This window comes from Gekko japonicus, unplaced genomic scaffold (genome assembly GCF_001447785.1).
Source record: "Gekko japonicus isolate JY-2015 unplaced genomic scaffold, Gekko_japonicus_V1.1 scaffold625, whole genome shotgun sequence".
In the NCBI taxonomy this organism is placed as follows: domain Eukaryota; kingdom Metazoa; phylum Chordata; class Lepidosauria; order Squamata; family Gekkonidae; genus Gekko; species Gekko japonicus.
In genome coordinates, this window is record NW_015172572.1 from 755,282 (window position 1) to 767,673 (window position 12,392).

A 12,392-nucleotide genomic window follows, 5' to 3' on the forward strand; every position below is an offset into this window, starting at 1 on the left:
GGCAGCAGGAAAGCCAAATTATGGACACCTGGAAGCTGGAGCAGACCTGTTAATATTGACGTTAACCTTTGAGAGGAATCAGGGTGCTTTGCTTTACAAGCGGGAAGGGGCGGGGAGGGATTTGGGGCTTGCCATTTCATCTTTGGTTTTAGCTCAAGATGTCTTATCTATTATTGCAAGCCGCCTTGAACCAAAAGGAAAGGCAGGGTAGAAATGTTTTAATAAATATATAAATAAACATGTGACTTGGGCTGTAATTCTATGCATACTGAAGAACAAGCCGTTTTCATGGTTTGATTGACTTATAAGAGGTTTGGGTAGGTTTTGTGACACTTTTGCATCTTGAATTGATCCACTGTTCATTATTTGAAGAGGGCTCAGAATTCTTCCCCCAGACAATGCCATACCCAGTTGTCCCACATTAATAATGCCATTTATAATTTACAAAACAGACTTTCCCATCTTATTCCACATTTAGAGTGATACCAAGAATTAATAAGGATAACTCCACACATCTTCCTAATGATATGCCACTTCCTGGAAAGTTGATATATTCATAGTTCATAAACATCGAATTTGGTAAGAGTGTCTAGCTTGCAATTTATGAAAATTTCAAAACTTTCATAATTCAGATAAAACAAATCAGAAGAAGCAGATAAGAAATATTTACATAATCAAACAAACATTTGAACTGGAGGAATTAATTCTTCAGTGAGTAAGTAACTTCTAAATTTGAAATGTTAGATTTTTTGCTAATTTTGTATATGGGTCTCCAGTAGTATTGCATTTTTTTTAAACTAAAGGACAGTGTTGCACAGTATGACAGACTGCTATTGATTTCACTGTAGCTTGGTATCTGACTCTGTGGCAGAATCCCAAACTGAAGCACCCTTCAGGGATCCTTTTCCCAGCAAAGTCCTTCAGAGAGCCTCAGTGAAGTGAGACAGAGGGAGTTTGCCCCTTAGAAGAAGAGAAGAGATTGGATTTATACCCCACCCTTCACCCAGAGTCTCAGAGCGGCTTACAAACTCCTTTCCCTTCCCCTCCCCACAACAGACACCCTGTAAGGTAGGTGGGGTTGAGAGAGTCCTTGAGAGAACAGCTCTGACAGAACTATGGCTTGCCCAAGGTCATCCAGCAGGTGCAAGTGGAGGAGTGGGGAATCAAACCCGGTTCTTCCAGATTAGAGTCAGCACACTTAACCACTACACCAAACTGGCTTTACCCAGCTCCCTCTTCCCTCTCAGTTTGCTCCTTCCACACACTCTGCAGGAGGGGTCATGCTGTTCCTCCCTGACTCTTCTACAGCTCTCATCTAAAACGTTTTCCCCGGGGACCATCAGTCTCAGGCTCCACAATTTCCTTCCTCACCCGGCAGGTCCTCCTGTCTGTCCAAACCCAAAGCTAATGGGAGGGCAGTCATGGGTTCCTCCCCCTAGTCCCCACCATGTTGGGAACTCCAAGGGCTTCCGCTGTAGGGCCGGGCAGCTCTAGAGAGGGCAGAGTCTTCCCGGCGATTTCCCATCCCTCCCTCCTTTGCACTGTGCCCAGGATGTTTGGGGGCCGACTCGCCAGCCTCAGTGCCTTCCGCCCAGGTCCTGCCATCCTATGCAGCTTCCCACAGGCTGCCGCTATTGCCAGTGGTTGGCTTTTGCACCTTGCTGCTCCTGGCTGCCCAGATGGTTGCTGCGCCATGTCCTGTTGCTGCGCCACATCCTTCCCAGGCTGCCCTTGTTGTTTGCCATTGGCTGGGTCAGTGGGGAAAGCTCAGCATGGCCCTCAAGAGAAGGTAAGTGTGTGGGGGGGGGACTGCCACACCCAAACACTTGGTTCAATAAAAAGTATGGTCTTACCTGAGAATTATTTTTTACAAAACATGAATATGCTTTTTGTATCAGCAGACTGAAATATTTAAATGCAAGAAAAATCTTACTAACATCTAAAACTTACCAATGAATATTTGATGAAGCTGCTTTGATGTCAAAGTTAAACTACAGTCTTCATGCTCTTGTGGTGAAGATGGTACAGCACTAAGGCCATCACTAACCTATTAAAATGCCGAACAGAATAACCACATGTTAACATATTATTACATAGCCTATTAACTATCTACAGAAGATGGGTAAGCACGTAAAGAGAGATAGACACAGGACTGTAAGAGAAAACAGCTTCCAGGAAAAAATTAACCTTGCCTTTTAGAATCAAGAAACAGCACAAGCCAACTCTCCTTGCATATAAGACCTCCATTAAACATATTCTTTCACCTCTCCTTATATTCCTTTCACTGTGATTTTCAGTTCTGTTAACCCTGCTGTTTGCTCCCTTGCCTTGCGCTTCTCTCTTTGTGTTCCTACAAGACTTTCCTGACCTTATTCATTAATACAACTTCCTTTTATTCTTCTAGGAAAGCATAATTGTCCCACGGCTATTTTCTTTTGGACCCAGCAAACTAGGAATTCTGTGCTATCTGCTACCACTTAATCCTTCTCTTCCTCATCCTTTCTACATCCTCAGTATCCCCCCCCCAGCTTCATTTCTGTCCCATCACTATTATTTAGAACAAGGGTCCCCAACCTTTTTGAGACTGCATGCAGCATTGCAATTTTGAGGCACGGATACAGGCACCACTACAAAATGGATGCCACTGGAGGTAGAGCCAAGTGCACATACACAAGAGGAAGGTGGATGGGGAATATAAACACACACATGGGGACATAGAAGAAGACCAGCAGGGGATAATGCACAGAAAGGAGATGACCAATGGAGAAAATGGAAGATAAACCACACAGAGCAAAGAAAGCCAAAGCAGAATACCAAACACACTCAGAAAAGACAACTCACAAACACAGAGAGAAAAGGAGGGAAGATAAATAAACATAAACCCAAGACTACCAAGGAGGGAAAGGGAGAGATAAACATACAAAGCTGATCTGCCTTCACAGTGACCCCACCCACTATCCTGAAGCATATGATAGATATTTGGGGAAGTTCCTGCAGCCACCAGGGCACCTTCGGACACCATGCTGGGAAACCCTGATTTAGACTGCAAGTCCAATGGCAGTACTGTGTCATCTCTAAATTTTATAGCCTGCCACTAGCACCCAATGCAGTCTAATTAAAATAATGTGAGACATTTATGGTAGGAATGTGTGGGTGCCATTATACAAGAGGGTTAATTCAAGCTGCAACTGCTCCAAAGATCAACAAGTATGGTGGTTGCAAAAAATGAAAACCTATCTTTTGTGTGAAAGTCAAGAGAGTTGTTATCTTAGAACTTGTTCAGATGGTACTCAGGGTGTGTTCTCAAACACCCCACCCCCCAAAAAAATTATGGATTCAGAAGTAGAAAATTGAGATATCACTGCCACAGAAACACTACCTAAAGCTGTCTAATCACACACAACAAAAGGTGACTGCAACACATTAATTACACAAAGGATTTTTTTTATCTTGAAAAGACTTTTAAAAAGGAGACCACAAACCTAACATAGCAGTACTCTTACAGTACAATTCTGTGTAGTTAGAGCCAAACTACACATTACATCTAACACATGAATGCCACAGAGACTTGCAGCAGAACTCCAGCTGTGATTCCCCCACGGGAACTCAATTTAGAAGCACTACAGAGACTTAAGCCTGGTCAAGAATCTGGGAGAGGTTTCTACCTTCCCACCATGCTATTTCCCCAATTCAAAATGGCCTGGGAGTAGGGCTGCCAAGTGGGGGCGGGTAAACCCCAGCTTTGAAGGCCCGATTTCTGCCGCCGGGGAATCAGGCCCCGGGGGGAACTACGCCCCCCGAAGCGCAGCGTGGCTGCGTCACCAGAGGTGACGCAACCACATCGATCACGTTGGGGGCATGGCCCCAATCGTCGGAGAGAAAACTCTATGGTTTTCCCTCCGACGATCGGGGCCACGCCCTCAACGTGATCGACGTTGCGCATCACTTCCGGTGATGTGCTGGCGGCGCACGCGCGCACAACGAGGGACAGCTCCCGGAGCGCGGCGAGGCTCCCCCGCCGGTGAGTAAAATTCACTTGGCAACCCTACCCACCAAACTGGCTCTCCTACACCAAACTGGCTCCAGAATTGTACAAATAACTCCCCACAGGGCTGCTGTCATTCAGGAAAAGGCATGGGGGAAAGAAAGAGCCCCTCTCCCCCCCACACACACTGCTGTCCTAAGTCAAATTGGGCTTCTGTAGGCTTTAAAATGGATGTTTGCCACAACTGCTATGTGCCTGTGGGAAAAGTGAGTTAGGTCTGCTAAAATCCATACCATGTACTTCAGAAAGAACATACAGAGGTGATTTCTAGAAGCAAGCTATTATATTTAACAGTTCAGTAATCTAACTTACCTCTTTGCCCATAGATTTAGATTCTATTTCTGCTAGCTTTTGACTAGTTAACAAGCCATTTCCATTTCCTAAATCAGCATCTTCCTCCAATTTATCTTGCCATAAAGCTTTTAACTGTGGTGATTTTAACCCTGATGCTGGCTTTAACCCTAGATCGACAGAATTCAGTTTTTCAATGATCCTGAAAGGAAGGAAAATGGACAGGGAATTAGGATGCGCACAGTTTGATGGAAAAGGAGATTATACTTGTATACATTATTTAGGGACAAGTGTTGTAGACTATTTTGTTGCTTCTGCTGACTTACTCAGAAGAGTGGAATCCCTGGAAATGAAGGATTATTTGGGGGGTGATTATTATCCTATACAATTATTATTATGTCTTGATGTTTACAGTCTCTCATCGAAGGTAAAGAACTTAGCACTAACCCAAACATGACTGAGGTGGTGTGAAGCCATTAAAGCAAAAGCGAAAACACAAATGGACTCGATAAAAACAACAAGTTCCCAAATAATTGAGAAAATGGGTAATATGGACTTTTTAATGGATTTAATTTCAAGCCTTCCTTGGTGACAGTCAAGCCTAGGGGACAGGGAACAACCAACAGAAATAATTGGTACAACTCTGACTGTAAGGCTCTCAAAAGATCAATCAGGTGCCTGTAAGTGTTCAAATTCATTTGTTTGAGCAATCTCTGACTCCAGAATTTAAAACTGTCAGAAGTTCCTGTTTGAAATCCTTTATCTGAAATGGTGCACAAAGGATTCCCAGCCTTCATGCTGGTAACATGAGCAGGAGTTGGGAGAAATTATTTGAGAGCCTGAATGCTGCACAGTGCTGAACTCAAGCTACAAAAGTTTCCAGAATTACTTTACTCTTGATAAGTTTTAGTTCTTTATATTTTAATTGTGATTTTAGTGGATGTGCATTTGTTATTGTTAATTTGTAAGCCACTTCATTCTGAGAAGAAGCAGGGTAAAAATAAATGTTGCGTGAACAACAGTGAACTCTAACTCACTTGTGAGATTTTCAATTTACAGCAATATCACCCTAAATGAGATATTACAAAAGTACTGACCCCGGAAAATTGAAAACCAGGTAGTATAACCATCAACAACTATTTTTTTATTCTTTATGAAAGATAAGAGGTTATGAAAGTGTTTGTCAGCTGATGTGGTTAATTGAATGGACTTCTTCTTTCTCATTTTATTAAGCTTTGGTGGTAGAAAGTGCCATCAAGTCACAGCTGACTTACGGAGACCCCATAGGGTTTTCAAGGCAAGACACATTCAGAGGTGGTTTGCCATTGCCTGCCTCCGCATCAAGACTCTCATATTCCTTGGAGGTCTCCCATCCAAATACTAGCCAGGGCCAATGTTGTGTACCCAGGGAAGTTGGGTCAACATGTGGTCAGGCAAAGGGCCCGAGCTTCGTCTCCAAAGACAATAGCTAGAACGGATCCTAGCGCATCCACTAGGCACATCAGCTCCACACCCTTCCACCCTGCAACCAACTGCCAGGCAGAACGCATGGTCAGAACGACGAAAGAGGCGCTGTGCCGCATGGACCGGGGCAACCAGGACTACCAGCTGGCAGCTTTCCTGTTTGGCCAGCGCACCATCCCTCATTCCACCACTGGCCGCCGCCTGATGACCCATTTGGACCGCCTCCATCCAGACCAAGCATTGAATCACAGCGCTCGCCCGGAAGACCAGGGGGCCCTGAGGGATTTCTTTCCTGAAGACCCAGTCTACGCCCGTAATTATGGCCGGGATCCCACCTGGGTTCCAGCGAGAGTGATTTGGGTGACCGGCCCACTGTCATATGAAGTTGCCTGTGAGGATGGACAGCTATGGAGGTGACACATAGATCAACTCTGCCGCCACATCCTGCCTCTGGCCTCAGACAGCCCAGATGAGGACGACATCTACCCCAGGGAACTGGAAGCAATGGACCCTCCACTTCCAGTGGCCAGTGCGACTCCTGGGGGAGAGGATGGAGGCAACCCCGAACCAACGATCTTCCCAGAGCCCAGCAGCTCGACAGCCCCGGCTGCAATACCAACAGCTACAATCCCACCCCTGGAGTCAACGGGAACAGTGCCAGGGAGCCCTGCTCTGGCTCCAGTCATCCGCCGCTCCATGAGGGAGCATAAAAGGCCCGCATACTTAAAGGACTATGTATGTTCGGGTCATCTGGACCACGGGGGAGGGGTGTAGTGTACCCAGGGAAGTCCGCACACGTAGTCGGGTCAACATGTGGTCAGGCAAAGGGCCCAAGCTTTGTCTCCAAAGACAATAGCTAGAACAGATCCTAGCACACACCTATCGGGAGGCTAGGATCCTAGAAGGGACCTATGGGTCTAGGGGTGCACTGTAAATACCCTATCACGGGTGGTTGTGGTTGTGTGTGTGTGTGTGGTGCGTGATTTGGGAATATAAGCCGGCCTGTGAGCCGGCTAAAACATCTCACGATCTGAATGTAACCTAATAAGGTATGAGCTGTAATCACTCTTCAATGCATCAGCCTCAGTACTTTATAGCCAACCTGGCTTAGTTTCCAAGATCTGAGGAAATCAGGCTAGGCTGGGCCATCCAGGTTAGGGCTTATGAAGCTTTAAAGCTTTAGAAATGCCTAATTTGGACTGTCATGATTTTTTCAGCATAAAATGATTAAGAAGCCATTGCAGCAGAGGGATGTATAAATCAACTGTACAACTAATATGTGAGAACTGTTTTTTTTAAAGCCAAACAAACAAACATGTTGCAACAGAATCTAAATCCCTACATGTTGTTCACAAAGATTTTTTTTAACTCAACTCCATTCAAGTGCATAGGATTACTCTGCATATTTAAATTACATATTAGCCAAGCTAAGATTTGTAGCACTCACTAAATGGCATAAAAATAACAAATGAAACTATAGTGTTATAAATCTATAAAATGCTTGAACGTTACAGCAATTTTGACAAGTTAGTTGGAAGCAAAAACTTTACCTAGCACCTTCTTTATTTAAACGACGGTTCCTTAAACTGTGGATGTAGTCTGCATAGTAATCTTTATTCACTTGCTTTTCCAGTTCTTCATATGCTGTGTATGAGTACTCTGGATCCACATAATTGTATCTGGCAACCTTTGTGAAAATAGTCCTAAATATTTAAACAGAGGTGCAGCTTCATTAGATGTATGAGTGATGCTTTTGTTAGAAGTGTATTTTATTTATTATTGCAATTATTCTACTAATCGTAACTAGCATTTGACCATGTAAATACAACCATTATAAAGAAGTTATTATTTGATTTTAAAATAAAATATTATTTTATTGGCAAAATATCTTCTTTCTCCAAAAGTAAAAAAATAATTTGCAACTGAATGCACATTTACGACATATCTGAATTCATGTTGAAAAAATATTACAAGCATTAGATAAAATATTTAACAATAATATAGACAGAGGGGTTTTTTACTTGTTTGCTATTACCTGTAATTGTTATGTCGTTCACTGGGCCTTAGACTAGCTGGAAGATCATTAGGAAGAGCTATCAGTGCATCATCCAAATTTCTGTTTAGAACATGATCATGAATTTGTGTTTGATCAGATTTAAGCAGCGCCATTGGTGTTACATAACTGTACAGATCCTCCTTGTTGGATAAAAGTACTCCTATTGCAATGGAAATCAATGATGTTATACCTTGATTAGAATTTAAATATAATACAGTGAATTTGATCCAGCAATCCACAGAAACAACTCTCACAGATTTTCCCCATATTCTCTTCCCCCTAGCAGTGCTTTCAGACCCTGGTTAAGTTGACTCCCACTGTTGAGGGACCCACACAGACTAACAGCCATGTGGGTCAGAAGAAATGCAGTGAGGAAGAAATTGTCCTCAGTTCCAGTAGTGCATCTCTGCTTACAGAAGAGGAAGCAGATGGCAATTTTTCCCCTTCCCTAATTCAAGTCCTAAACCTCATAGCTATTCATTCATTTCGTCCCAGAAAACCCGGGAATAAACTTTCCTGGGGTCAGAACGGATTGCCAGGGAAAGGAGAATGCAGGAACAATCCACAACCATCAGGATTTTCCACTCAGGGGTCTCTGGGTCCACAGAGTTCTCAAATACAAATGATTACCAATCATCTCCTGAAATTGCAGAATTCTTGATTCCTTATCAAAATGACCTTTCTAAAAGCAGAAAATGTTATTCTCACACTTGCTTTACCAGTATGTGTGTATGTGCATGTGTAAAGGTAAAGGTAAAGGTTCCCTTGCTCGAAAGCCAGTCGAATCCGACTCTAGGGTTGCGGTGCTCATCTCCGTTTCAAAGCCGAAGAGCCAGCGCTGTCCGAAGACGTTTCCGTGGTCATGTGGCCGGCATGACTAAACACCAAGGAGCACGGAACGCTGTTACCTTCCCACCAAAGTGGTACCTATTTATCTACTTGCAATTTCTTGCTTTCGAACTGCTAGGTTGGCAGGAATATGCATGTGTACACATACACATACCCTGAGGAAATGCAAAGCAGTTAGAATTCAGGTGTGATGATGATACCAATGAGATCAGAAACTCTACAAATTCATGGTCCAGATTATTATGCAACTCATTATTATTACAATAAGAACTCATTATATCTTAATTTGCATTTGTTTATATACTTTTTTTTATTCCAGCATTCCTTCAGCAGGCTCAGGACAACATACATGTTTCTCCCTCTATTTTATCCTCAAAACAGCTCTGTGAAATAGGTTAGGCTTCAGTAGATTGACTGGCCTAAAGTCACACAGTGAGTCTTATGGTAGAGAAGGGGATTTCAACCTGGATCTCCATGTTCCCAGTCTAGCACTCTAACTATTACATCATTCTTTTATAAAAATATAATCAATTTCTAACTCTGAACTTGGGTGTCCAATGCCACTAACAACAACACATTTAAAAACATCAAAATTATAACTAAATTATCTCATAAAACTGTTGTAAAATACACATTACATAACAACTTCACTAGAAATTATTAGAACCATGATAAAGATATCCATTGACCCCAAGCCTACTTGGGACGGCAACTTTTATTCACCTTTTAAAAATATGCCCTAGTTTTCCAGGATAGAGAAGACTATCCTTTGCTGCCAAGGTTCCTGGTGGAATTCAAAAATGTTCACAGAAACATTAAATATCCAAACTGGAACCTCTCCCTTTCTTGCAGGAATGGTTAAAACTCTCCCTGAAGCTGCATAAACCAGCAGTTTACGTTTTATGGATAGACCAAGATGCTCTGTCTTCCTCTAGTCTGTTTGAGCACAAACCGCAGGATGGTGGAATAACAATAAAATGTTACCAAGCAGCAACCTGCAGTCCCTTTCCAATGTTTGTCTGAACTTTCCCAGAATTGTAAGAATTTATTTTAAACTCATTAGAATGTCAACCTCTATTTCTTAACAACATACCAAGATTAGTTTTCAACATGACTTTATTTGTTACAGACTTGCAAGTGCCAGAAAACTTTAAGTGTATTTGATGAAAAGAACTTGTCACCAACTCCGGTAAACAATCTTTCTTTGTCACTGGACCAATGATATCTACCACCTGCTTCACTTTAAAGCTTCCTATATGACGTGGAAGAAACGAAAACAGTACATCCTAAAGACAAGAAACAAACATGTAAACATTAATGCATTCCAAGAAAGAAACTGAAAGTTACTTTTTTAAAATCACACTTGCTTTTGTTTCTTTAAAGCTTCAGTATTTAAAAACCTGCTTACATATAAATGGCTTTTTTCTTGTGTTCTAGCAAGTGAAAATCTCTAATGTTACACAGCAAAATAAAATGATATATTCTCACCCTAACATTCAGCCTCACTAATTGCATAGTGCTCTATACAACAAAGAACTGCTACAATCCATTTCTGTCTGCATTCAATGGATAAACGGGAGGCAGAGAGACTATGTATTTTGTGCTATTAAAGCAGTAGAATAAGTTCAGATTTGATAAGAAAGTAAGTACTGAATGTATTTCAATTTTTACCAAAGTTTTCATTTTCTTCTTTGGGGGAGAGGGAATAGTTTTCGTTGGTGGTTTTTTCCCCCCAATGGGATAAAATTATTTAGAAATTTTATATCTTTATCCACTACACAATCAGTCCCATCCTGAGTACAGTGACACCTTTCTAAGTGCATTGAAGTCAATGAGATTAGAAGGGTGTAACTGTTTAAGATAGCACTGAATACTGCACAATGGAAAAATATTTTAAAAGTTATATAGTAGGTAGATAGAAACAAAAAAGATACAGTACCTGTGAAGATTTTGCTTTTACTTTTCCTTTTGCAGGACATATATTATAATGTGCAACCTTACGAAAAGCAAATGACACTGGAAGAATATCACACTCATTTTTGAGTGTGCAAATAATATCTGTATGTTCACCCATATAGCACTCCATAAAATTAATAGCTGGTCCTGGGCTGAATGTTAACATGACTGGGAGCCCTGAGCCTGTCAAAGCCAATTCAACTTTATGAAGAATGGTCTCTGGAAAAGATATGAAGTAAAAAGAATAAGCTATCATTTCCAGTGAAAGGGGTGACAGTGTGTTTGGACAGCAACCACTACAAAATGAATACTACAATAATACTTTCTAAATAAATAAATTTACAAAAGATTTTATTCACATAACACACCCCTTAACAAATAATACAGGATTAATGTAGATGATCACTTATACAAAGAGATACACACAAAGACACTCTCTTCTTCGCAAAAGCCTGAGGCTAGCAATGGTGCACTAGAAACACATACAAAATATCCAATTATAAGCAGATTTAAAGTTTAAAAAATATATTAGCATAAAAATTCAGTCCAAGTAAGTAGGTACACAGTTTGCAAAAGATGCTTGGCTTAAACTTTTAAAAGTTTCCAGAGGAAAACAATTTCAGAGTTCTTGGATAGTCCCCAAGTGCTAGGTGGTAATCACTTGACAAATTCCCCAATTCCCCAAATCCTCAATAGAGATCTCTCATCAGTGCATGCTGGCACTGAATACTGGCATAAACTGCTGCAATCATTATAAAGCCATGATGACAAAGAAGGGTGATCAAATGGGCATGATTTGGCATGCAGGTACAGAATGTGAAGATACCCTGAAATTCCTACACAGTTACAGCCAGTGGCCTGCATTGTTGTTTGGGGAAATTAGCTATGTGGCAGGGGAGACCAGAGGGGTACAGGGACCGCATACCAATTGTATATCAAGGTCCGGTACAGTAGGAAGACTCCAAATTTGAAGAGTAAATTAAATAGATTTTTATTAAAGAGTTTCCCTAATTACAAGCACACTAAGCATTCAAAAAGAACAAGCAATTCAGAACTAAGAAAGCAGAGGTGATTGATCACTAATAGAGGGGTCAGTTATAAGTGATACGACCTGTTCAGACATGCAGATGTCCATGGAGATGGGATTGTGGCCCAAACAAAAGTTTGGGGGTGGACTGCCAGGTGGCATTAGGGCAGAGGCACCCCCTCCGAGGCCATGTGTGGGGACAGATACAGACATCAGAGAACAATGCTGACCAATGGTGAGTCCCAGTGGGTGTGGCTTCAGGAGGAGCCAGACCTAGGTGTGACCAATGTGACCAATGGGGCTCCAGAGGGGCACAGTCTGGATTCACAATAGCTCTGATGGGATTAGCCAAGTGTGGGGTGACTGTACAGGAGCTGGTTGAATTGATTTGATGCTCACTAATGGTTCTGTCAAGGTAGATTGAACAGGCTCCCAAGTTTACACAAAAGGTGGGAGACGGGTTCTTGATTAGCTAGACATTTTAATGTATGATTGGTTTATCTCGGTATCCTGAGGGAAGGAGCAGGAAAGACAGTTGTGAAGACAAAGGATTCTCACACAGACATAGGTGAAATTTCATGCCAATAAAGGTTTTGTGTGTGTGACATAGATGAATACAAAAGGGCTGGGTGAAGTTCTGGAGACGGAAGGGCTATATGCCAGGTGGTAACTGAATAGCCTTTAGAAATGCAGATACTTTAACT

At 41.9% G+C, this 12,392-nt stretch overlaps 1 protein-coding gene across 1 annotated transcript in view; it reads right to left on the reverse strand.

The window, feature by feature from the left end:
* The window catches only part of CFAP47 (cilia and flagella associated protein 47), a 387,027-nt gene that overhangs the window by 359,215 nt on the left and 15,420 nt on the right, over positions 1-12,392 (reverse strand). The window contains exons 8-13 of the mRNA XM_015421363.1: positions 10,645-10,880; positions 9,799-9,991; positions 7,836-8,016; positions 7,351-7,503; positions 4,358-4,538; positions 1,951-2,047 (exon numbers count right to left, since the gene is read on the reverse strand). Coding sequence (XP_015276849.1) covers positions 1,951-2,047; positions 4,358-4,538; positions 7,351-7,503; positions 7,836-8,016; positions 9,799-9,991; positions 10,645-10,880 — 1,041 coding nt within the window. The remainder of the gene's footprint in view (positions 1-1,950; positions 2,048-4,357; positions 4,539-7,350; positions 7,504-7,835; positions 8,017-9,798; positions 9,992-10,644; positions 10,881-12,392) is intronic.